General features: G+C 48.0%; 1 protein-coding gene across 8 annotated transcripts in view; it reads left to right on the top strand.

Moving 5' to 3' along the window:
- KDM5C (lysine demethylase 5C) overlaps window positions 1–21,508 on the top strand; it is a 33,075-nt gene extending 11,567 nt beyond the window's left edge. For 4 of the 8 annotated variants that reach the window (XM_033105237.1, XM_033105238.1, XM_033105234.1 and 1 more), the window contains 18 exons: window positions 1,053–1,172; window positions 1,303–1,461; window positions 2,076–2,257; window positions 2,351–2,513; window positions 8,740–8,859; window positions 8,969–9,163; window positions 14,574–14,755; window positions 14,845–14,969; window positions 15,096–15,243; window positions 15,880–15,985; window positions 16,671–17,029; window positions 17,633–17,771; window positions 18,245–18,424; window positions 18,587–18,724; window positions 18,927–19,523; window positions 19,784–19,862; window positions 19,989–20,188; window positions 20,291–21,508. In XM_033105237.1, coding sequence (XP_032961128.1) covers window positions 1,053–1,172; window positions 1,303–1,461; window positions 2,076–2,257; window positions 2,351–2,513; window positions 8,740–8,859; window positions 8,969–9,163; window positions 14,574–14,755; window positions 14,845–14,969; window positions 15,096–15,243; window positions 15,880–15,985; window positions 16,671–17,029; window positions 17,633–17,771; window positions 18,245–18,424; window positions 18,587–18,724; window positions 18,927–19,523; window positions 19,784–19,862; window positions 19,989–20,188; window positions 20,291–20,656 — 3,558 coding nt within the window. In that variant the 3' untranslated portion in view covers window positions 20,657–21,508. The remainder of the gene's footprint in view (window positions 1–1,052; window positions 1,173–1,302; window positions 1,462–2,075; window positions 2,258–2,350; window positions 2,514–8,739; window positions 8,860–8,968; window positions 9,164–14,573; window positions 14,756–14,844; window positions 14,970–15,095; window positions 15,244–15,879; window positions 15,986–16,670; window positions 17,030–17,632; window positions 17,772–18,244; window positions 18,425–18,586; window positions 18,725–18,926; window positions 19,524–19,783; window positions 19,863–19,988; window positions 20,189–20,290) is intronic. The other 4 variants (XM_033105240.1, XM_033105243.1, XM_033105242.1 and 1 more) reach the window with 3 other exon arrangements.
- The last annotated feature ends 4,877 nt before the right edge of the window (window positions 21,509–26,385 follow it).

Here is a 26,385-nt window from a genome sequence, read left to right on the forward strand (position 1 = left end):
GGCAGTCATTCTAGACCGGGGGATGGAGGGCATTCGGGAGCAAGGGGATGGGGCGCAGGTACCTGGTGCAAGAGAGGCAGTAAGGAGAGCAGCTGAAGCCGCGGCGAGGGCTGAGACGCCTGGCGAGTCTGCCACGTCTGTTCCATGAGCTTCCTGCCTGCATCCAAATGCTGGGCGCTCACCTACATTTCTTTCTGGGTTTCTGGAGAGCAGACGTTGATAATCTCTCTTGCCTTATCTTAGGGCCTCATCTGTGGTCGTAGAGACCAGGTGTGAATATGCCCACACACGCACACGTACAGATGAGGAAGGAGACCAAGACAGTGCATAATGGATGGCCTTGGTAGTGGTGGAGATTCCTTTGGGGGAAGAGTTTGGATACTCACAAAATAATAGGCAACAGAAGACTGTCAGCCCTACTTGACTCTTAAGTGGTTATGGGCCAGTGGACCAGACTGACATTTAGTTTTCAGACATGAGCAGACTGTATCTGACTTGCATACATACAGCTCTCGTCTAAAGCCATGAACATAGGTACAAAGTGAGATGAGCCCACAGCCAGTCAGTTCTGAGACAGTCTGAAAAACGAACAGTACAGGGTTTGGCATTGGAGAAGCTAGTGCCTTTGTTTCTCATCCTCTAAGTTACTAGAATATTCACTGCCATTTTCCCAGGCCTGTAGTTCCAGTCTGGGCATAAAAAAGCTTCCCTAAGCACCTTATATAAGCTTACATTTTAGCTCAAGAAAAAAAGAAAATGGTGGCAGAAGAGCATAGGATATCATGTTTAAGTCAGAGCCCATGGTTTAGATCGTAAAGTCTTAAAGGAAGAGAAGAGCAAAAGTATGGTAGCGCACATGTGGCGAATGAAAAGACTGAGCTGAAGTGCTAGGAGGAAAAGGCGGAGCTATGCAGTGAGGCCTGCCTCGGGGGCCTGGAGTGCAGACCTAGGGCTCTTCTCCCTCCCTACTCCTACCATATTCCAGCTGGGCTTTCGAGGCTTCTCCACCTCTTTGCCTCTGTCTTGGTGACATGTTCTCCTTTGGGTTTCAGGAATGTAAGCGCCCCCCTGAAGCCTTTGGCTTTGAGCAGGCTACCCGGGAATACACTCTGCAGAGCTTTGGCGAGATGGCCGACTCCTTTAAAGCTGATTACTTCAACATGCCCGTGCACGTAGGTGATGGAGGGCTGGGGTAGTGCAGGGCTAGGGTCATGGAAGTTGGTGCCTGATGGCCTCAGCTCTCCTGGGGCGGTGGGGCTCGGCTAGGATGGACCACCGTCATTCGCTCCCCCTGTTCCCCAGATGGTGCCCACAGAACTCGTGGAGAAGGAGTTCTGGCGGCTGGTGAATAGCATTGAGGAAGATGTGACTGTGGAATATGGGGCTGACATCCATTCCAAAGAATTTGGCAGCGGTTTCCCTGTCAGCGACAGTAAGCGGCACCTGACCCCTGAGGAGGAGGTGAGTGGATGATTCATTATGGCGGCTACGTGAGCTTAGGCACGTCATTTAGCGTCTGAAAGACTTCGTGGCTCTATAGGATACAGATATTTACGCCTGCCTTTTGTGGTTGCTGTGGGATTTAGGTGAGATGATATGTGGGTAAAGAACACAGCCTAGTACTGGCATGGCATCTCCAACCATGAGATTGGCTGTTTCCTTACCTGTAGGTTGGGGATAGTATTTACCTACAAATTTGTTACCCGAATTACATAAGAAGGTGTGTAAAATGCCTGGCAGGGTACCTGGCTCATTCATAAGAAGTTCAGCGACTGGGACTGTATGTTCAGGAAAAGTGGAGGGGCCAGGCCTGCCTCAAGGGAAGGGTGCATTTTGATCCAGAGCAAGGGCTTTTAATCGGCAGGTATTTTGGTGAGTGGGTGTATCTGTCAACCTCCTTGAAATTGAACTGAATTGAAATTTTGTTTGTATGCATTTTTGCCGGGAAAAGAATACCTATAATATTTCGTAGATGTTTCAAAAAGGTCTGTGACCTCGAAATGAAGGTTCGCTGGGCTAGAAGTCTCAGCCCCTCAGTATAACTCACCCCCTTTCCGCAATTCTCGACCCGACAGGAGTATGCGACCAGTGGCTGGAACTTGAACGTGATGCCGGTGTTGGAGCAGTCCGTGCTGTGCCACATCAATGCAGACATCTCGGGCATGAAGGTGCCCTGGCTCTACGTGGGCATGGTCTTCTCAGCCTTTTGCTGGCATATCGAGGATCACTGGAGTTACTCCATTAACTATCTCCATTGGTGAGGGGAGCCCTGGGGGACCAGGGAGGCAGGGTGGGCTCCCTCAGGACCATGGTTGTGACCACTCCGTGTGTCCCCTTTCCTCTTGGACAGGGGTGAGCCGAAGACTTGGTATGGGGTGCCCTCGCTTGCAGCAGAACATTTGGAGGAGGTGATGAAGAAGCTGACGCCTGAGCTCTTTGATAGCCAGCCTGATCTCCTGCACCAGCTCGTTACCCTCATGAATCCCAATACCCTCATGTCCCACGGCGTGCCGGTGAGTGCCTGAGAAACAGAGACAGGGTGGCAGTGCTGTAGAGATGTCCTTTGTGGTGGTGGTGGTGATCGTCTGGAAGCTGTGCTGTTCTGTCTTAATTGGGCAATCGGTTTGACGATTCTACAGACCCAAAATAGTAGTGGTTAGATACACAATGTGATGGCAAGCTTTCTGGGCCATGTGTTTGAGGGCAGTGCCTTAGGGATGGCTTTTTATCACATCTACATTCTGACGAGTGGAAGAGAGAAATGGGGGAAGGACAGGGCAAGACAAGTCTTCTAAGGACACACATTCCCATTCATTTCCTGTTAGTCACATGGCCACATTTAGCTGCAGGGAAACCTGGGAAATGGGATTTTTGTTCTGGATGGTCATGTACCACTACAAATTGGAGGTTATGTTATTATGAAAGAAGGTGAGAAAGGATATTGGGACAACAGTCTCTGCCATACTCTCTAGACTATAACTCTTCTTGGAGCAGGTCTTTTTACTTATTTAACAGGTCAGAAGTTCAGTGTGATAATTATTTTGCAATACATAAGCCTATCAAATGAACACGTCGTACACCTTAAACTTATTTGATGTTTCGTATCTCAGTGAAGCTGGGGGTGGGGGCGGTGGGAAGTAACCTTAAAAGAAAAAGTACCAGTATCTTCCAACATTAAAAAAAAAAAAAAAGCTTAACCCCGGATCCTGGTTTATACTGTCCTCCTCTGTGGGCCCCTCCTACCCTATAAAACATTTTGCTGGGTGTACATCCTGGCTTACCTATAAAGGAATTTCCAGCATTAATTAGCATCAGCTGGTTTTCTGGTGTGGGTCTGAAAACCTGATCCACAGTCCTGTAGGAACAGGGATTAGTATGTCCACCACCTCTGTTCGGAGTCTTCTTTTGTGCTCTCTCCTCCCCACTCCCTTCCATTCTCCACCCTCAACCCTGCCTTGCCTGCCCTGCCACTTAGTCTAATGCGTGGGATATGGTTGGCAGTCAGTCCATATTGAATTAATGTCTCCTTGAGATCCCTGGACATCTGTACAATAGGGCTTTGGACTAGGTCAGTGGTTCTCACCTGAGTTTCTTCTTGCCTTCACCTTGTTTTGATATACTACGGACCCTGTGCGTCATATTTTTTATTGTACATTTTAGTGATCTTTAACCAAGGATTGAGGTCTCTAGGGAATTAAAGGAAGCATCCTACAACAGATCAGGCAACCTTTCTCCCCGCAGAGGTAGGGCTGTCCTTTCCCTCTCTGCTTCACCCTATTTAAGAAGCATGGGACTCGCGATGTCGAGATGATCAAGGGCCCTTCTAGTTCTCTTCACAAGTAGACATTGGGTCTGACCTTTCCTCAGACCTTGCCTACAATGTCAAAGAAAATTGTAAGAGTAGAGGAGGATTCTCCTTAAGGACTCAGACAGCTAATGTGTGTGTGTGTGTGTGTATATATATATATATATATATATATATATATATATACACACATATGTATATATGTATATATAGCTATTTAGTACTTACCTCTATTTAAAAAACTTGATCACAGACTTTTAAACATGTGCGCTTTCCTTCCACCTCCACAGCATTTCTCTTGCTCATGGCCTACCACCTTCTGTGGCCACCTGCTGCTTCACCACCCCACTTCTGTGCCCTGCCCCTTCAATAGGTAGTTCCCAGCATCTCCGGGCGCTTTGGACTCGGCGGTATCCCTCAATCCAAGGCATTTTATGATTTTCATATTCTCGTGCTGGCAGGCTGCAATTTAGCCGGTTGGAGCTACCCCAGCGCTATCTTTAGCCTGCCCCCCCCCCTTCCCCTTTGGTGGGAGAAGGCCATTTCTTTTTATAGATATATAGCATAAGTATTATTTTCATTATAAAAGAAACATGCCTCCTGTCCCAAAAATGGAAATGGAGAGGTCATCCCTGTTTCTTCCCCGTTTTGTTATGTTTCCACCTGTTGTTTTTCTATGTAAATTTTGATATAGCAATAATCAGTCTGAAGTTTGTAATGTCTTTTGTAACTCTAATGATCTAGAATGGCGCTGTCCAGTTTGGTAGCCACTAGCCACATGTGGCTACTGGGCACTTGAAGTGTGGCTAATACCAACTGAAATGTGCTGAAAGTTAAAACACATGTTGGATTTCACGACTTACTAGGAAACAAATGATATAAAATGTCTCACTAATACTTTTATATACCAACCACACATTGAAATGGTAATACTGTGACTACATTAAGTTAAAATATGTTGAGGTTAATTTCACCTGTTTTCTTCTTTCTAATGTGGCGACTGGAGCATTTTAAAGTGCATATGTAGCTGGCATTGTATTGGACAGTGCTGTTCTAGAATGATTTTTGCTTTCTTACTATGAACTATTTATAACCACCTTTTAAAAAATACCAAGCCTTTTTGAAAAGCAGCTTTATTGCAGTATAATTCACATACCCTAAAATTCACCCAGTTTAAGTGTACAGTTCAGTGAATTTACAGAGTTGTGCTACCATCACTACAATCCAGTTTTAGAACATTTTCATCACCCCAGAAAGATCCTTCATGCCTTTTTGCAGTCACTCCCCATTCCAATCCCGAGTCCCAGGCAGCCACTAATCTGCTTTCCGTCTCTAAAGATTTGCTTTTTGTAGGCAGTTCATATAAATGGAATAATATGTGGTTTTTTTGTGTCTGGCTTCTTTCATTTAGCATAATGTTTCCAAAGTTCATCCATATTGTAGCCTGTATCAGAATTTCATTCCTTTTTATATGGAATAATTTTCCATCGTATGGGTACACCGAATTTTGTTTATCCATTCACCTGTTGATGGCCGTTTGGGTCATTTTTTAACAGCTGCAGAATGTGAGGAGAGCTTTTTAAAATAACTACATAGGAAACAGTAAAGTGACATTGCCAGAATCAGGGTGTAGGTTGAGACAGAGTCAGGAGCATTAGGTTCTATTTCTGGCTCTGCTACTTGAGGCTTCTCTGGAACTCAGTTTTCACATCTATAAAATTAAGGCTGGAACTAGATTGTTCAGCAGATACTGCTAGAACTCCTTTTGTGTGCAAGGCCTCTGGTCAACACCCTGAAGGTAAATAAACCAGCCCCTACCTAAGGGTATGCACAGATGAGTGGAGGACGGAGATGACTAAATAAGTGGAATAAAATGTTATTACAAAAGAACAACGGACTGCCTCATTAGGAAGGGGTGGGGGGAGTGGTCAGGAAAACATTTGTAGAAATGGTGACCCTGGCAAAAAGAGTTTGCCTGTCAGGCCGTGGCGTTGTCGTGTGGACAGGGGAACTCGAGTGAGGGCTTCTCGGTGGGGCCATCACATGGCCAAAATTGCATTTTTTTTTAAAACAATTCTAGTGGTTGGTAATGGGGGCCAGTGCAATAATACAGGCAAGAAATGCTAATGTTGCCTGTAAGTAGGGATAGATTTGAGAAGACAAAAATGTATTGGAGGTGACAGTTGATGCATGACCTGAATAAATGTGCAGGTGTATTCACGAATGGGATGATTCAGTATTGTTAGGATGTTAATTCTCTCCACATTAATCTAGAATCCTACCGGAGGAATCATTGGGTTGAAGGGTATAAACATTTTAGGTTCTTGGTATGGATTAGCAGTTTTGCTTTCCAGAGAATAGATGTTATTATTGGTCCTCTTTGCCACACTGTGCCTGTTTCATTGTGTCTTCATTGGCATTGAGTGCTTATCTTAAAAAAACTTGGTGAGATTTCTCAGTAAAGATGGTGAATTAAACATACATATGGCTATTTCCATTCTGTACTGAAACTCCACTGAAATGGTACAAAGGTTTTTTGGTTTTTTGTTTTTTAAGGTAAAAGAATACAGAGATGGAAAAACGAGAGAAAACAATGATAAAATGCTTGAAACTAGAAAACAGTTAAGAAAACTCAATCTTAAGCCAGTACTGGTACATCTGAGAACCAGTCTGATGTATACATCAGAATCCCCCAAAGGTTCAATAGTTGGTGGTACCAGGCATTCTGGGGATAAAGGTGAACGGGATGAAAATAAGGATTGGTTCACATCTATATAAGAAGCTGTGAGATGCTCTCCCACACTGGGCATCTGGAAATGTGACCCTCCCTCACTCTAGGAAAAGACTGGAAATTTAATTTTGAAGAGTTTAAAACAGAAGATCTCTGGATCGAGGTCTTCTAGGTACAGTTGAGGGTGGAGGTACAATGAAAATAGTGGCATTCATCATTGTATATATACTAGCTGCTGAGGTTCCCAGCCATCTCCCTCCACTTGGCTCTTAGAACACTGGCAGTCAAACCTTTTCCTTTCAGGCAAAAAATGGGAGAGTTTTCTCTGGGGAATCTGGCCCAAAAGGAAAGGCCTAGAATTTCCCAAACTAAATGACTGAGCCAGATCACCCTCCAGTGAAGCCCACAGTTGACAAACTTCACCTGTGTACTCAGAGCTTCCATTCATCTTTTTCATTTCTTACTCTTCAATATAAGTAGACAGCCACAGATTAGCAGACAACCAGGGAAACCTCTAGAAAACAAAATAGAACCAAACAGGGAGAAAAGCAACTTGGAGAAACAGAGCTTAGGCAAAGAGAAGTAAACTTCAAAAAAGGAAAGGAAAAGAAACCTTATTAATATTTTTAGAGATGAGTATATATTGCAAACATGAAATAAGAACAAGATACTATTTAGAAAGAGCATACCGAGAACAAAAAGAGCTCTTAGAAATTAAAATTATGATAAATCTCCCAGAAAAATAGAATAAAAAGATGAAGATGGAAAAACAGAGAGGAAATTCGAGAATTTGTTTAGGAGGTTCAGTATTCAAATAACAGGAGTTCTGAGAAGAGAATAGATGAAAACTGAAAGGATCAAGTCGTTAATGAAATTGTTCAGGAAAATTTCCCTGAACCAAAAGACTGCGTTTCTAGAAGCAAAGGGCCTACCCAGTACATGAATGAAAATAGGTTCACACCAAGGTATATCTGGTGGATTTTCATATCAAACACTGGGACCAGAAAAATCCTGCAAACTTTCTGAGAGAGAAAACGGGTTTAATTCAAAGCATTAGCTATCAGAATGGCTTCAGACTTTCAAAAGCATCACTGGAATCTAGAAGACTAGAGCCATGCCTTTAAATGATTGTCAATTTAGAATTTTATATACAGTGAAATTATCGAGGGTGAGAGTAGAATAGAGATATTAAAAAAAAAAGCTCTTCCCACCATTTCTCAGGAGGGTATTAGGATGTGCTCAAACACAGCAGAGGAATAAACCAAGAAAGAGGAAGACAGGGGATCTGAGAAACAGGCAGTGCGTCACAGGAGAGTGACGATCCAGGGAGGACAGCTGGTCCAGATTGGAACAGATCATAAGGTTCCATGAGAGACAAACGTGAAAACTGATAGAGAGCGGAGTTGGGCACTTGTCCAAGAGGTGGGAATTAAATTACTAATATATGCATAGAAAACTAAACAAATTGAGAAATAGGAGGCTATTTCCGTGTTTCCCTGAAAATAGGACCTACCCCGAAAATAAGCCCCAGTTAAGATCATCAGCCAGACGGACGCATTTAGTACATTATGACAATGTTCCAGAAGATCGCATGACTATATTTGAATAAATGTCGATGGTTGTACATAAAAATATAGTCTTATTTCCCCTGAAAAATACGCCCTAATGTGCCTTTCGGAGCAAAAATTAATACAAGACCCGGTCTTATTTTCAGGGAAACACGGTTTTACTATAGTCTAGAGGCATGTTATTTAGTGTTAAGGGAAATGCCAAAGTAACCAGAAGAGGTGAAAGTGATTGGCTCTGGGGAGTGGAGAATGGCAGGGCCTGCTGATTTTATAACAAATCTTGTAGAACCATTTGGCTCTCGAAACTGCATATATGACTGATAAAGATAATTGTTAAAGAAAAAACCTTGGCCAGCTTAATGAAAGGTGGTATTTTAAATTTTTATCAGAATTACTAGAGAAGTTGAAATAGTTTGGTATATATGTTTCCTAACTTTTGACTCAAATCTTCCTGTCATCTGTCAACACCAAACCTTGAGAGCAGAGCCCAGTTATCCTTTCTTTCAGAATTTGGGAATCTGTTGTCAGACTGTTCCCTGAGGCTTTCCTTTGTCTCCTTAAGGACCCTGTACTTAGATCAGGTTTCTGCATACTGGAAAATCTCTGTCTCAGTGACTTTGGCCTTTCTTCCTCAGGTTGTCCGCACAAACCAGTGTGCAGGAGAATTCGTCATTACCTTCCCTCGTGCTTACCACAGTGGCTTCAACCAAGGCTACAACTTTGCTGAGGCCGTCAACTTTTGCACTGCCGACTGGGTGAGTCTGGAGTGTGGTGGGCCGAAAGGGAGAAGCAGACGGGTTATGGGAAAGCTGAGGCACCGTGGCCTCCAGACTTGGCAACACTCAACCTTGAACCTGTCCACAGTTGCCAGCGGGGCGCCAGTGCATTGAGCACTACCGCCGGCTCCGTCGATACTGCGTCTTCTCCCATGAGGAGCTCATATGCAAGATGGCTGCCTGCCCAGAGAAGCTGGACCTGAACCTGGCAGCAGCTGTACATAAGGAGATGTTCATCATGGTGCAGGAGGAGCGGCGTCTCCGAAAGGCCCTGCTGGAGAAGGTGGGTGGTGGGGACAGTGCCCTGGGTTGGGCACCCTAGCCTGGCAGAGGTGGGGGAAGGACGGGGAGGCCCCAATAAGTTGAAGATAGCTTCTGTTCTTGGAGAGTAGTGAAAAGAACTAGATGGCATCCGGATTGGGCACCACATTCCATTCCCTGCCCTACCATTTACCAACAACCAGAGCGTCACTATCCCTGTCTGCAAAATGGAGATTGTAATAGTGATCTTTTTGGATAGCTGAGTAGATTAAGGTGTTTATTAAGTAACTGAGCCATGGTAGGTGCTGCTATGGCTGCTATTCATTATTTAAATAACCCAACAAGGCAGACTGGCCTATGCTGATTAGCTGGATGACCTTTCCAAGTCACTTAACCTCTCATAGTCTCACTTTCCCACTCTAAAATGGGAATAAATACCTAACTTACGAGATGATTGTAAAACTTGAGTAAGGTGATTTATGTCAAAGCATCTGCTGCAGTGTAGCAGCTACTATTAGTAACATTAATACAGGAAGAAAATGATCGAAATATGGAACCTTTCTTAGGAAATGTCATTTATTACATTCAGATGGTTCAGTAGCTCATACTAGTGTAATATTACCAAGGAGAAGGCAGTCCTCCTTTAAACCGTTTCTCATAAGTATGTGTCATTTGTGTATAGATGAGTGTCGTTCAGCTGTCTTCTTAAAGCTCCACACTTGCCCAATTAGGGAATTAACTTAGAGTCCTCCATAGGATTACAAAGAAATAATAGTCCTGAGGAATCCTGCTGCTTGTTCAGGGTAATACTTTCTCATTTTAAAGCTCATTTACAACTTTCCTATGAGCATGGGCTGTAAGGAGAATTGCAGCAGCAATAAGTGTTGGAAGTCTGGGGCCAGCCTGTGGCATTAGTCGGTGAGCCCCTGGGCTTCACAGGCATCATGTCTCTCTCTGTTCAGTGCTGTTATTAAATGATGACCTCGGGGCTGTACCAGACTCCAGGAGGGAGCCAAAGCAAGATGGGAAGACTGGCATTCTCATCCTGACATTCAGATTTCGTTATACTTGGCCCTTACCTTGGAGAGGGGTGCTCGACCCCCAATCTGAAAATTGTGTAAAAGATTGTGTGTGTGTGTGTGTGTGTGTGTGTGTGTGTGTTCGAGTACTCTTTTGGGGAGAGGGCTCATAGTTGACATCCAATTCTCAGAGGAGTCCATGATCCAGAAATACGGAGGGACTTCATCCTTAGAGCATTCTCTGGCTTCAGAGTCAAATTGACCGCAGTCAGATTGTCACATTGGGCAAGTTACTAACTCTCTCTGAGACTTAGTTTCTTCCTTAGTAAAATGAGATAGACCTATGAAATAGGTATCCTTACCTAAAAATTAGAGCTAATAACAGTAAATATTTGTTGAGCACTTCTTTTATTCTGTAGTCACCATACTGTACATTAGATCCCCAAAACTGTCTTCTAACTTCGACTAACATCTTCCTACTTCCTCCGCTCCCCAACCGCTGGCAACTACCAATCTACTCTGTTTCTGAGTGCAGCATTTTTAGATTCCACATGTAAGTGATAGTCTATAGTATTTCTTCCTGTCTGACTAATTTCACTTAATGGAACGTCCTCAGTGTCTGTGTTGTTACAAATGGCAGGATTTCCTCCTTTCTCGTAGCTGAATAATATTCCGTTGGATGTATGTATGTGTGTGTGTGTGCACACATACGTGTGTGCATACTTATACCACGTCTTGTTTTCTTCCTTTGTTAAAAAAAATTCATTTTTTAAAATTTACTTTTAAAAAATAGTTGATGTATGCAATATAATAGTTTCAGGTATACAACATAGTGATGAGATCATTTATATATGTTATGAAGTGCTCACCACAATAAGCCTAGTACCCATCTGTCACCATACATACTGGGGGTGCCAAAAAAATGTATGCACATGACTTGTATTCATCTTTTGTTATCGGTATATATTGAGTATTACAATTGCAATACAGTTATTTCCTTTCTTAAAATGTGTATGCAGTTTTTTGGCACCCTCTATAGTTATGATATTATTGACTGTATTCCTTATGCTGTACATTACATTCCTATGACTTACTGTATCACTGGCAGTGTGTGCTTCTTAGTCCCTACACCCATTGCACCCATCTCCCACCCTCCTCCCACCTGGCAACCCTCAGTTTGTTCTCTGTCTGTTTCTGTTTTGTTTTGAAAATTTCACATATAAGTGAAATCAAATGGTATTTGTCTTTCTCTAACTTACTTCATTTAGCATAATGCCCTCTAGGTTGTCGCAAATGCAAGATTTCATTCATTTTTATGGCTGAGTAATATTTCATTGTACATATAGGTGACCCTTGAACAACGCAGGGGTTAGGAGTGCTGACACCTCCACCCCCACCACCATGCAGTTGAAAATTTGCATATAACTTTTGATCTTGGGGGATTGGTTCCAGGGCCCCTCACAGACACCAAAATCCACAGATGTTCAAGTCACTTACATAAAATGGTGTAGAAAATGCATACTGTCAGCTCTCCAAATCTGTGGACTCCCAACTGCAGATCAAAAATACTGTTTTCCATCTGTAGTTGGTTGAATCTGTGGATCTAAAACCCAGGGATACAGAGGTCCAACTGGTATATTGAAAAAAATCCACATATAAGTCGACCTGCCCAGTTCAAACCTGCGTTCAAGGGTCAACTGTATATACCACATCTTCTTTAACCCGTTCATCTATCAGTGGGGACCCAGGTTGCTTCCATATCTTGGTTATTGTAAATAATGCTGTAAAGAATATAGGGTGCACATATCTTTTCGAGTTAGTGTTTCAGAAGTTTCTTCGGGTAAATACCCAGAAGTGGAATAACTGGATCATAAAGTAGTTTTATTTTTAATTTTCTCAGGAATCTTCATACTGTTTTCCATAGTGGCTGCTCCAGTTTACAATCCCAACTGTGCAAGAGGGTTCCTTTTTCTCTACATCCTTGCCAACACTTATCCTTTGTTGTCTTTTTGATGATAGCCATAATATCAAAATGGATTCAAGACTTAAATGTAATACCTAAAACTATAAAACTCCTGGAAGAAAACATAGGCAGTAAGCTGTGACATCAGTTTTAGAAGTATATTTTTTGGTATCTCCGGGCAAAGGCAACAAGAGCAAAAATAAACAAATAAAAAATAAACATTGAACTGAAAGCTTTTGCACCACAAAGGAAGCCGTCAACAAAACAAAAAGGCAATGTACTGAATGGGAGAAGATGTTTGCCAATGATACATCTGATAAGGGGTTAATATCCAGAATATATAAAGAAATCATATAACTCAACATCAAAAAAACAATTCACTTGAGACATGGGCAGAGGACCTGAATAGACATTTCGCCACATCGTCTGTATCTATTCATCCGTAGACAGACACTTAGGTTGTTTCCATATCTTGGCTATAGAAATGCTGCGGTGAACATGAGAGTGCAGATATCTCTTCCACATCCTGATGTTATTTCCTTTGGATAAATACCCAGAAATGAGATTGCTGGATCATATGGCAGTTCTATTTTTAATTTTTTGAGGAACCTCCATTCTGTGTTCCATGTTGCTGCACCGGTTTATATTCCCACCAGCAGTGCACAAGGGTTTTCTTTTCTCCACATCCTCGCCAACACTTAATCTTTTGGATAATACAATACACCTCTTAACAGGTATGAGGTAGTACCTCATTGTGGTTTTGATTTGCATTTCCCTGATAATTAGTGATATTGAGCACTTTTCATGTATCTGTTGGCCATTTGTATGTCTTGAAAAAAATGTCTGTTCGGGTCCTTTGTCCATTTTTTAAATTGGATCGTTTTTTTTGCCATTGAGTCGTCTATTCGTATCCTTAAGTATTTGGGATATTAACCCTGTATCAGATATATGGTTTGCAAATATCTTCTCCCGTTCTGTAGGTTGCCTTTTCTTTTGTGGATTGTTTCTTTTGCTGTGCAGAAGTTTTTTAGGTTGATTTAGTCCCACTTATTTATTTTTACTTCTGTTGCTTGTGTTTTCGTCATATGCAGAAAAATCATTGACAAGACCAGTGTCAATGAGATTTTTTTTCCCATGTTTTCTTCTAGGAGTTTTATGGTTTCAGGTGTTACGTTTAAGTCTTTAATCTACTTCAAGTTAATTTTTGTGAGTGGTGTAAGATAGAGGTCTAGTTTCATTCTTTTGCATGTAACTATCCAGCTTTCCCAGCACCATTTATTGAAGAGACTGTCCTTTCCCCATTGAGTAGTAGTCTTGGGTCCTTTGTCAAATATTAATTGATCATTTGTATGCAGGGGTTTATTTCTGGGCTCTCACTTCTGTTCCATTGGTCAATGTGTCTGTTTTTATGCCATACTGTTTTTGATTACTATAAGTTTGTAGAATAATTTGTGGGTTTTTTTTTTTTTTTTAATGAATAGTTTTAAATTAGGGAACGTGATAACTCCAGCTTTGTTTTTCTTTCACAAGGTTGCTTTGGCTATTTGGGGTATTTTGTGGTTCCACTTAGTCTAAGTGCTAAGATACTTTTCTGAGTCCTCAGTTGCTTTATCTATGTTAATCCTCCTAACAATCATAGGAAAATGGAAACCTACAGAGATTTAAATAATTTGTTCAAGATCACACAGCTACTAAATGGCAAAGTGGGATTTGTATTGTGCTGTGGACTCATATCTTATGCAGAGGTTAGATCTTAAAGTGGTATAGAAGATAAAAAGTTAAGAGTCAAAATGTCCCTTTAAAATCCCTAAAATTGCCCATAATGATAGTGCTGTATTGTCTTTCAATTCCTCCAACAAAGCCAGCTCATTCTCTATTTTTGGAATGGATTGTGTTGTCTTCATCTGAACAACAGATGAAGTCATTGGCTTAGGTTTGGAAGCTATGTTGTTGAAAAAAATGTTGCATCTTTAAACACTGGACACGGGCACATAGTTTTATTTTTGTAAGTTACATATGTGTACGCAGCACGTCCTGCCCGCTAAGCAGCCAGCACAGTGCCTAGAACACAGTGGACACGGAGTGACTGGAAGCCGCTGTTGTTCCCCAATACGTGGCCTTTCTCTTGGCCACTTGCACACGTCTCCAGCTCTGTGGTGCCTTGGTCCACCACTTTGCTCACCTGCTCGCACCCAAAAGGCCTTTTCACCCGATCTGAATCTTACCCGATATTTTTCCCTCTCAGCTCACTGATTTTGCCCTGGTTCATCTGATTCCCCCAGCTTTGAAAGTCTGGACTTCATAGAGGCAGTGTGCTCTATGGAGTCGGGTCTCCCCCACAGCTCTCAGCACAGATTTGTGTCTAACATGGGGCTTGGTGGTGGCTCAGATGGGGGTTTCTGTGGCCCTATTCTGGTTCTATATAATGTGCACGGGTCGAATGCCCCCAGGGCATCACGGAAGCTGAGCGAGAGGCTTTTGAGCTGCTCCCGGATGATGAGCGCCAGTGCATCAAGTGTAAGACCACGTGCTTCCTATCAGCCCTGGCCTGCTACGACTGCCCAGATGGCCTTGTCTGCCTTTCCCACATCAATGACCTCTGCAAGTGCTCCAGTAGCCGGCAGTACCTGCGGTGAGCAGGGGGCCTACCTGGAGGAAGTGGGCTGAGGCGGGAGATGCTGAGCTGGGCTAGAGGTGCTCTTCCCTGCCCTCTTCCTCCAGGTATCGGTATACCTTGGATGAGCTCCCTGCCATGCTACATAAGCTGAAGGTTCGGGCTGAGTCCTTTGACACCTGGGCCAACAAAGTGCGAGTGGCCCTGGAGGTGGAGGATGGGCGGAAGCGCAGTGAGTGATGGGGGTTGGGGGGACTCCACAGGCAAGTTCTACTCCCTTTTCTTCTGTAGCCCCCTTCCTCTTCCTCTGCCTTTACTCAACACTGCTTCCTCCTTGCTGCTCTCTTTCTCTCTCCAGGCCTTGAAGAGCTGAGGGCACTAGAGTCTGAGGCCCGTGAGCGGAGATTTCCTAACAGTGAGCTGCTGCAGCGACTGAAGAACTGCCTGAACGAGGCAGAGGCGTGCGTGTCCCGGGCTCTGGGACTGGTCAGCGGCCAGGAAGCTGGGTATGGCAGCCTGAGGGGTTGGCTCAGGTGGCCTGTTGCGAGCCAGCACCTAGGAGAAGTACTCCAACGGGTGGACTGAGTACCGTTGGGCAGATGCCATCAGGGGAAAGCTGACAAGCACGGCAACGCGTGCAAGGTGGCCTGAGCGGTGTTGGGGGGGGGGGGGGCAAGGAGGCCAGGCAGCGAGCACGGAAAAGAGCGCCTCGTGCTAAGAAAGCTAGAAATGTTTCTTCTCATCAGTGCCTGCAGGACATTGCAGGCAGGCCGAGGGGTTTTGTGGGCAGGGAGGAGTTTGGAAGGTTTAGGGGCAAGAAAAGGACACAGCGCATAGACCTGACCATAGAGTTCACAGTAGAGGATGGATTGAAAAGTCCAGCTTCTGTTACTATCAGTTAATTTCTAAGCCCTCCCACCCCCCCGAATATCTCCAGTATTCCTCTTTTCTGCTGCTTTCCCCTCATCACGTGAACGTGCTTGTATCTTAGAACCTTCCCTCTGTCCTGGACAGCTGGGGGAACCGTGAAGCATGAGAGGTCAAGGTGGGCAGCAGTGAGGAAAGGTGTTGGGTCTCCGCACAGACGTGGAGGGGGAGGGGACTGGGTTTGGACCGGAAACCCCACATGTGAACCTCCGTAGTCCCCATAGGGTGGCTGGTCTACAGATGACCCTGGCTGAGCTCCGGGACTTTCTGGACCAGATGAGCAACCTGCCCTGTGCCATGCACCAGATTGGGGATGTCAAGGTGAGGACGGGTGGGCTTGGAGTGCTGCTGAGGGATCGGGGGGCTTGGGGGGTGTGAGCAGCAGGCCCCGCTTGGCTCCCTTAAAATGGCTGAAGTATTTGGGTGAGACAGGTTGCACGTGTGAGAAAATAATGGGAGCCAGGAGACAAAGGGTCTAGCGACTGCCTCTTAGAAATCGGATTTGAGGGGCAGGTAGCAAAGGTCTGAGTACAGGATGCAGAGTCAAGGGAAGGTTTCTTGGCAGAGGTGGGAAAGGAGGAAGAAGGATGCTTGTGGGCCTGGGCAGCAGAGTCAAGTTCAGGAAGGCAGAGAAGAGGGATGGAGAGGGCAGTGGACAGCAGTGTGAGTGCAGGGTTTGTGAGAAGGCGTAGCAAAGCATTTTTAGGGTGGTCGGTGTGGTGCTATGCATCAGAATCCTCTGGGGATTGAAATAAAGCACAGACTCCTGACCAACCCCTATTAAGAGCCTGTAGGCCTGGGGCCCAAGAATCTGCATTTTAACAAGTTCGCCAGTATATTGTGACAGGCAGTATTAGGAAGTACTGTCTCAGGGGAGCACCCAGCCCGTGCTAGGCCCTCTTCCCAGATACTGGTGGGGGAGAGGTGGTGGGGGCGAGGGGATCTGGTGGTGGGACGTGTAAGTGGGCCCAGCTGAGGAGTTTGTTCTTCGTCTGTGTCCTGGTAGGGCATTCTGGAACAGGTGGAGGCCTACCAGGCTGAGGCCCGTGAGGCCTTGGCCTCCCTGCCCTCCAGTCCAGGGCTCCTGCAGTCCCTGTTGGAGAGGGGGCGGCAGCTGGGGGTGGAGGTGCCTGAGGCCCAGCAGCTCCAGCGGCAGGTGGAACAGGCGCGATGGCTGGATGAGGTGAAACGCACGTTGGCCCCCTCAGCCCGAAGGGGCACCCTGGCTGTCATGCGGGGACTGTTGGTCGCGGGTGCCAGTGTAGCCCCTAGCCCTGCTGTGGATAAGGCCCGGGCTGAGCTGCAGGAGCTGCTGACCATTGCTGAACGCTGGGAGGAGAAAGCCCACCTCTGCCTGGAGGCCAGGTAGGTCTAGCCTCTTCCCCTCCCTGCTCTACCCCCGCCTTCAGGTTTCGCGGAGAAGCTGAAGGTGATTCCCACGGGTGGCCTTGGGCACCAGACTGCTGTGCTGGTGTATTGACTCTCCTTCCCTTTTTGGTTTCTTCTTCTTATTATTTTTTTTAACTCCATATACACACAGAAGCAGAGATAGGCTTGTGGGGAAGCAGAGCTGGACAGAAGTGTAGAGAGGATTAGCTCTGCAGGCTGACGTGCACATGCACACGAGCACAAGTACCGATAGGCAGATGGACAGATACTGGTAGAAAGACAGCACTCACAGAGCAGTCCGACAGACTACAGCACCAGATTAATACCTCAGGTTGTGTGTGTAGGCACTGCCAGCAGGCTGACAGACTGGTGGACAAGCAGAGGCACGAGGGCTCTGGCAGAAGTTGGGTGCGTGCCGTCTGGAGCAAGCAGTGACGGGCAGCCACCCGTAGGCAGAATACATGCAAGTAGGCCCATGTGGCAGCCCCAGGGGCTTGTGCCGATCCAGCTGGTGGTCAGGCTGGGTTTCCGGTCTGGTGGGTCACCCCAAACTGAGGCCTCTTTTCCCCCTACCTTTAGGCAGAAGCATCCACCAGCCACGCTCGAGGCCATCATCCATGAGGCAGAAAACATCCCTGTTCACCTGCCCAACATCCAGGCACTCAAGGATGCCCTTGCTAAGGCCAGGGCCTGGATTGCAGATGTGGACGAGATCCAAGTGAGGACCTGCTGCCCCGTCCTCCACGTCACACCTGCAGTCCAGCCAGGAAACAGGGCATGCGTTGCATCGTGCTGGGTCACCTTGGCTTGGCTAGTGAGGGGCAGGGGGCAGCGTAAGGAGCTAAACTGTGCTTGGCGAGCAGTGAGCAGCGGTCGCGAGGTTGGCCTGAGGGACGAGAGGGTGCTGGTGAGGGGGACAGTGGTGGGCCCGGGGAGGATAGAAGAGGCAAAGCACAGAAGAGCACTGGTCTGCTGGTCCTGGGGACCAAATGGATAGCTGGGGCTGAGCACGTGGCTGGAGAGCTTGTGGGGAACGCCGGGTGGGCGTGCCTGCCTGCCTTAGGGTGATCCCTGTTGTTTTTGAGCCTCAACGTGGCGAGTCCAATCCATCTTCCATCTCGGGGCCGGGCACAGAGTCCCATCAGTAGACGTTGGCATGTTGCGTTGAGCTTTCTTTTGCCCCTGTCCCAGAATGGTGACCACTACCCCTGTTTGGATGACTTGGAGGGCTTGGTGGCCGTGGGCCGGGACCTGCCTGTGGGGTTGGAGGAGCTGAGACAGTTAGAGCTGCAGGTGCTTACAGCACACTCCTGGAGGGAGAAGGCCTCAAAAACTTTCCTCAAGAAGAATTCATGCTACACGCTGTTGGAGGTGAGGCCCGGGATCTGACCCACAGCTTCTCCTTCCTCTGACCTGGCTGTCGCGAGACGGCTCATACGAGAACGTGAGGGTTGGGGATGCTGGGGAGGGGAGGAGAGAGTCTGGGCAGCAGGGCAGCCCATCAGCTCCCCCGTGTCTGCCCGCCTGCCTCAGGTGCTCTGCCCGTGTGCAGACGCCGGCTCAGATAGCACCAAGCGCAACCGATGGATGGAGAAGGAGCTGGGGTTGTACAAATCTGACACAGAACTGCTGGGGCTGTCTGCGCAGGACCTCAGGGACCCAGGCTCTGTGGTAAGGAGCTTGGACCCAGGTGGGGACAAGAGCCTGGCGACGAGAGTGTCTGAGCTGGGTGACCATGGGCAGACCACGGGCTTGCTTCTTGGGCTTGCTTCTTGGGCCTCGGTTCTCCTGGGTTGGGGGTGGGGTGTTGATGGTGCCAGAGAAGGGAGGGGATGGACTGCTGACCTCCTCTCCCCCGTCCTGGGCACGGCAGATCGTGGCCTTCAAGGAGGGGGAGCAGAAGGAGAAGGAGGGTATCCTGCAGCTGCGTCGCACCAACTCTGCCAAGCCCAATCCACTGGCATCGACCGCGGCCTCCTCTGCAACCTCCATCTGTGTGTGTGGGCAGGTGCCAGCCGGGGTGGGAGCTCTGCAGTGTGACTTGTGTCAGGACTGGTTCCATGGGGGATGTGTGTCGGTACCCCGCCTCCTCAGCTCCCCGAGGCCCAGTCCCACCTCGTCCCCACTGCTGGCCTGGTGGGAGTGGGACACCAAATTCTTATGTCCGTTGTGCATGCGCTCACGGCGCCCACGCCTGGAGACCATTCTGGCATTGCTGGTGGCCCTGCAAAGACTGCCTGTGCGGCTGCCCGAGGGCGAGGCCCTGCAGTGCCTCACAGAGAGGGCCATCAACTGGCAAGGCCGTGCCAGGCAGGCTCTGGCCTCAGAGGATGTGACTGCTATGTTGGGACGGCTGGCTGAGCTTCGCCAGCGGCTGCAGGCCGAACCCAGGCCTGAGGAGCCCCCTACCTGCCCTTCAGCCCTTGCCTCCGACCCTCTCAGAGAAGGCGGTGGCAAGGACGTGCCTAAGGTGAGCCGCCCCGCCCAGCTCCTGTCCTCGCGTTCCTGCCTCTCCGCGTGGGCTCTGGCCCTGGCCCTGCTCTGACTTCCAGTTTCCTTTGGCCCAGTCCCTGCCCCGTTCTGTATCCTTTAGAGATCCCTAAAGTGTTCGCTGCTGGCATCCTGTGCCTGCCCTCCTCCAGGATGTGGGGGGCCCCAAGTCTGCGGTGGGGGGGAAGAACAGGACCTCATTCTTCAGTCACCAGTCCCCATTCTTGCTCTCATTGGCAGGTCCAGGGCTTGCTGGAGAATGGAGACAGCGTGACCAGTCCCGAGAAGGTAGCCCCGGGGGAGGGCTCAGGTAAGAGAGGTAGGTCTAGCTGTGGGCAGGCTCTTTATTGGATGTCACCAGACTTGACCCACGTGGTCCTCAACTCTGTCGTGGGGACACAACCAGGGGCAGCCTCTAATCCAGCCTGTCCCCGCAACCCCCCAGACCTGGAGCTGCTGTCCTCACTGTTGCCACAGTTGACTGGCCCCATATTAGAGCTGCCTGAGGCCACCCGGGCCCCCCTGGAGGAGCTCATGTTGGAGGGGGACCTGCTTGAGGTGACCCTGGATGAGAACCACAGCATCTGGCAGCTGCTTCAGGCTGGACAGCCTCCAGACCTGGAGCGGATCCGCACTCTTCTGGAGGTGAGGAAGGGATTGTGGGCCGGGCCAGGAGGTCAGGCCAAACAGGCAGAGCACAAAGCTGACCACTGGCCCGCACCTCTTTCTGCCCATCTGTGATCACAGCTGGAGAAGGCAGAGCGCCATGGGAGCCGGGCCCGGGGCCGGGCACTGGAGAGGCGGCGGCGGCGGAAGGTGGAGCGGGGTGGGGAGGGCGATGACCCAGCCCGAGAGGAGCTAGAGCCAAAGAGGGTCCGGAGCTCAGGGCCAGAGGCCGAGGAGGCCCAGGAGGAGGAGGAGCTGGAGGAGGAGACGGGGGCTGAGGGTCCCCCCCAACCCCTGCCCACCGCCGGCAGCCCCAGCACCCAGGAGAACCAGAATGGCTTGGAGCCAGCGCTAGGGGCTGGGTCAGGCCCATCGGCCCCTTTCTCCACTCTGACTCCCCGGCTGCACGTGCCCTGCCCACAGCAGCCACCTCAGCAACAGTTGTGACAGTGGCTGAGTCTGGCACAGACCCCAACAGAGACCCCCCCTTGGCCTCAAGGATCCTCTTTCTGACCATCAAGCCTGCTTCTTGGGAGGTGGGCAAGTAGGGGGGATGGCCACCCCCCACCCAACCCACCCCTGAGCCCCTTGACTTTTATATTCTGATTCCAAGGTATTGTTCAGACCTCAGCTCCTGGGGGCCGGCCCCTGGAGTACCCCTCCCTGGTAGCCTCTAACCAGCATTCCCAGACACCTGAGGCAGACAGACGGACGGATGGGCAGGTGGGCAGGGCGGTGGCTGGGGCCGGGCCAGCACCATTCCAGAGACAAGGCCAGTGCGTTTGCAAACGGGGAATCCCCCTTTCCCCCGCCCCAGTTCCAGCCCTGGCCAGGCCAGGCTACACTAACCTCACCTCTCCACCCCCTTCCCACCCTCTCCCCCCCTACTCTCCTCCCTCTCTTTTCCTTCCCCCTTCCCTCTTCCTCTCGCTCTCCCTCTCCCTCTGCCTTCTCCCTTCTCCCTTCCCCTGACTGGTCCACCCAGGAGGAGGAAATTTCACCTAGCTGTGCTCACAGTTTAAATAAATTCGGTTGGGGAGCTGACCAGGGCGCCCTGTAATCGGAAGAAAGCGTTTGGTGCTTTGTCCTCACAGCCGCCTTGACCTTCCCTCCCTGTCCTGCCCTGTCTCCTTTCCTCCTCCTGGGTTCATGTTGTAATAAAACAAGATTGTTGGTGTGTAATTAATTTGTTCAAAAGAAAAAAAAAAAAGCAAAACAAGGAACTTGGTCCCAACTGAAGCCTATTTTAATTTTATTTTATTATTTTCCTCTTGTTAGAAATAAAACCCTTTAGCAACATTTTTTGGAAACATGTTTCTGAAGTGCATTTCTCTTTGAAGGGGGAGAACAGTGAGTTACCTCCATCACCTGTCAGTGGAGCAGCAGCCGTGCTGGTGAGGGCACTAGGGCTGAAGCCGGGGAGCTCTGGGCTCTGGAACCAAGTTCCACCAGGTTCTCCTTAACTGGGGGCAGGGCATCCCAGAGTCTCCCCACTGCACCCCAAGCCAGTTTTCCCCATCTCCCAACAGATGGCGTTGCACCCCGCCTCTCATCTAACTACTGCAGTAATAGCTCATCTATCCTCAAGCCCTCCGAGTGGGGTTTGCTTTTGTTTTGGGTTTTTTTTGGCTTTATTGAGGTATATACACCGTAAGATTTACCTGTTTTAAATGTACAATTCAGTGATTCAGAGGGATGTTTCTTAAGTGCAGGTCTGACCATGTCTACTGCTTAAAACCGTTCGTGCTGCTGCGTCGTCCTGAAGACCAAGGTTATATATATATGATCTCATTCTTTCTGGAATGCTTTCCTTTCCAACTCACATGCCACATTCAGGGACCCTTCCCTGATTTTTCTCCACCCTCAAGGTTCTTTCTGCCCCTGTGAATGGGGACTTAAATCTCAGACGTGTGTGCATTTGCAACCCGAGTTCAAACAGCTTCATTGCAATACAATTTACATACCATGCAATTTACCCACTGAAAGTATGGAGTTAAGTGGCTTTTAGTATATTCTAGTTTGGCAACCATTACTGCAAAAGATTTTAGAATGTTTTCATCATTCCAAAAAGAAACCACATCCTTCGGTATCACCTGGGCCGCTCCAGGCCACCGCTAATCTATATGGATTTGCCTATTCTGAACCTTTTATATAAATGGAATCATACAATATGCGATCCTTTGTGACTGTGTTCTTTCACTTAGCATAATGGTTTCAAGCTGAGTTCACTTTGAAACGTAGACATTAATGGTGCCTTTATGTTGGACAGATATTTTTCTCTGGGGCCCTAGAGTGAAGATGTTGGACTAGATCAGGGACCGCCACCGTTTACATATTTTTGTGGGGGTTCTCACGCACGTGCGCCTGGCAGGAAGACTAACCAGCTTGCATCAGATTCATAAAGGGATTCTCGTCCCTTCAAAGGCTAAGAACCACTTTTTGCGCTCCTGAATGTTCTTAGCGTCTGTCCATGATGGGATACGCGGGAAGCAGGAGCCTTGAGGCTAGTCCAGTGGCGCAGCCCGCCAGCTCTCCATCGTTCCCGGCTCTGCAAGGACTGTTCCTCCGGAGTGGGGGAGAAGCTGCACCGGGGCTCAAAGGCTAAAGACCAGGCCCTGATACCTGCCTAGCCCCGGAGCCCGGCATACTGCCACTGTCCTTTCTCTGAATGCTCAGTGGGCTTGTTTTGCTTCACTTCCCCTCCCCACGATTTCCAGTTGGTAGTAACCTAGCGATGGGTGAGAAAGCCCACCTCTTCTGGCGGCTTCCATTGGTGGGAGGGCTTGGCTCAGCCCTGCCTCCATTTTCCAAGTCAGGAAACACGGCTATACCGGTAAGGGAGGTGGGGACTCCTGAACAACCTTGTCCTGGGCCCAGTTCAACCCCAGGCCCCAGTCCGGGGGGTGGGGAAAAGGCTGATCTACGTGGAATTGATCCTGAAGAGAGTTGGAGATGACCTCAGAAGAGACCTGCGTGACAACTGGGACGGGCAGGAAGGGGCTCAAGCTCAGCACTTCACTACCACTCACCCCCCCAAGGCAGCCCCTGGAAGAAGTGGCCTGACAGGAGAGGAGGAGGGTGCCTATGACCTGGAGCAGCTCCCAGGCTGGGGTTCTCCAGGGTCCCGACCAGCCGTCAGCAGTTTCCACCTTTCCCATCTTGGCCCCGTCCGTGCCCCAGCCCCCACAGTGGACATGCATCCCATGAGCTCCGCAGGAGAGGCCCTGTCCTCCGTCCTGCAGCGCTCAGATCAAATGTGACCCCTTCCAGAACCTTGAAGGGGGAGAACAGTGAGTACCTCCATCACCTGTGGGAGGTGGGGAAGCAGAGGGTGCCTTTTTACCTCCAAGTCATTTTCTACCACAGAGACAACGCCTTGCTGCTGCATCCTCCCAGGTTGCCACGTCCCAGGGTGACTCCTGAGTCTGCAGGTGACAAGGGGATGGGAAGAGACCATTTCTACTAAGGACTTGCCCCAACCCCTTTCTTCCCCTCCGTAGTGCCACTACTGTGCCTTATGTGGCATCTGAAACACTCTAGGATAAACAGGCCTGTGTCCCATGCTGGGAGCTCCTGGAGGGAAGGCAGGGCCCAGGCCTGCGTCCTCTGACCCCACTTCCGGTCAGGGGCTTGAACAGTCTGGGCTCAGAAGGGGCAGATGGGAGCCGCAGTTGGAGCCCCACGCTGTGCATGTGAACTCTCTTCCCTTTGCGTTGCATAAAGCTCATTGGTAAGGGTGTTACCGCTTGGGAGTGGGGACCGTGCCTGAGCTCCATGGTCACTGGGCTCGTGAAGGGGCAGACAATGACCAAGCTTCCCAGAGGTCCTGAAATTGTGATGGGAGAAGAGAGGTTGGAGGCAGAGAGACAGGGCTCCTGCCCCTGGGACATTCACATTCCAGGAAAGGGAAGGGAGCAGCCCCTTGTGAAGACCCCCTGTGTGCCAAGTCCGTCCTGTGTGCCATGTGGCACACGAAGTCCCTGTCAGACACTCAGGAAACACCCCGAAGAAGAGCAGGCCTGGCCCAGGCATATCATCCTGGCAGAGCCGGAATTCCCACAAAGCCTCTGAACCTACAGCTTGTGCCGCATGACAGAGGGGTCCAAAGGAATCAGCCTGCCCCCAGGAAATCGTTCATAGTGGGGGCTCAGTGGTGATTTGTGGTGCTGCCAGGTGGGAACTCAGTAGTACTATAGCCAGATTGGCCTTGGTAAGCAAAAGTCCATATTGCTGAACTTGCACATAACCTCCATGCCTGCCTATGCTCTTTATCTATTGCTATGTAACGGATTATTCCCAAAACTTAGTGGCACAAAACGTGTATCTCACAATTTCTGTAGGTCAGGAATCTGGGCACAGCTTAGCTGGGTTTCTATTTCAGCGTCTCCCATAAGTTGTAATCAAGTTGTCAACTGGGGCTGCAGTCACCTCAAGATATGACCGGGGAAGGATCCGCTTCCAAGCTCACTCACGTGGCTGTTGGCAGGATTCAGTTCCTTGCAGGTTGTTGGACTGAGGGATCTCAGTTTCTTTCTGACTGTTGGTGGAAAGCCACCCTCAGATTCCCTGTAATGTGGACCTTCCCATAGGGCAGCTCGCGACATGGCAGCTTCCTTCGTCAGAACAATCAAGTGAGGAGAGAGGGAGAGAGAGAGAAGGAGGGAGGGAGGGAGGGAGAGAGTGAGAGAGAGAGAGAGAGACAGAGAGAGAGAGAGAGAGAGAGAGAGAGTCCATGAAGTGGGGGAGAGGCTAGGACTCTACATTTTGAGGCCTAGATAAGGACTCCATTTGCTAGATTAGATTTTTTGTTGTTATATAAATCAAGTAGGACCTTATTAGGCTGCCCATCTATTTTGGAACTAGGGAAACTATGTTTAATTAGCAACCACTACAGATCTCGACAGGTCAAACCATTCTGATTACTGCTGTGGCTCTGCTGTCCATTACAGGAATCGGGCCCAACTTGTCTCTGGAGGTAACTATCATCCCCGTTGAATCAGGAGACCCATTATCATGATTGCTCACCACGACCCTGATTTACAGGAAAAAAACCACTGCAATGCTTTTTAAGGATACTGATGTTCACTCATTTAATAGTTAAGGCAAAATTAGATTCTGGGGGAAAAAAATCTCTGTGATTTAAAACAATAGAAGGTTACTTCTTGCTCCTATAATATTCCAAAACAGATGTTAATAATCGGGCTTCCCTTTTCTAAGTGATGATTCAGCGGCCTGGACACCTTCTGTCTAGAAGAACTGACGTCTTCAAAACGTGATCCTCATTGTACTGTTGTTATCTCCATCCCAGCCAACCACACAAGGAAAAGACCATGTGGGAGGTTTTTTTTTTAAAAGATTTTTATTAAAAATATAGTTAACATACAATATTCTATTAGTTTCAGGTGTCTACCATCATTATTCAACATTTATTTACCTAAAGAAGTGATCACCATGATAAGACCAGCAACCATCTGACACCGTACCACGCTATCACAATATTATTGATTATATTCCCTATGTTGTATATTACATCCCCCTGACTATTTGTTTTATACCTGGAAATTTGGACCTCTTATTCCCCATCACCTTTTTCGCCCTTTTTAAGTTTTTCAATTACAGTTGACATTCAATATTATTTTATATTAATTTCAGATGTACAACAAGTGGTTAGATGTTTATATGATTTAAGAAGTGATCCCCCTGACTAGTCTAGTACCCACCAGGCACTATACATAGCTATTACCATATCATTGACTATATGCCCTATGCTTTACTCTACATCCCCATGACTATTTTGTAACTACCAATTTGTACTTCTTAATGCCATCATCTTTTTCACCTTGCCCCCAATCCCTCCCATCTATCAATCTATCACCCCAACAAATCTAGTACCTATCTGACACTATACGTATTTATTACAATATTATTGACTGTATTCCTTGTGCTATACCCTACATCCCAATGACTACTGGGCAACAACAAATTTGTACTTCTTAACCCCTTCCCCTTTCTCACCAAACCCCAATACTCCTCCCATCTGGCAACCATCAAAATGTTCTCTGTATCTATGAGTTTGTTTCAGTATCGTTCATTAGTTTCATTCTTTAGATTCCACATAAAAGCAAAATCACATTGCATCTGCCTTTCTCTCTCTGACATACTCCACTCAGCACAAT

This window comes from Rhinolophus ferrumequinum, chromosome X (genome assembly GCF_004115265.2).
Source record: "Rhinolophus ferrumequinum isolate MPI-CBG mRhiFer1 chromosome X, mRhiFer1_v1.p, whole genome shotgun sequence".
Classification (NCBI taxonomy): Eukaryota; Metazoa; Chordata; class Mammalia; order Chiroptera; family Rhinolophidae; genus Rhinolophus; species Rhinolophus ferrumequinum.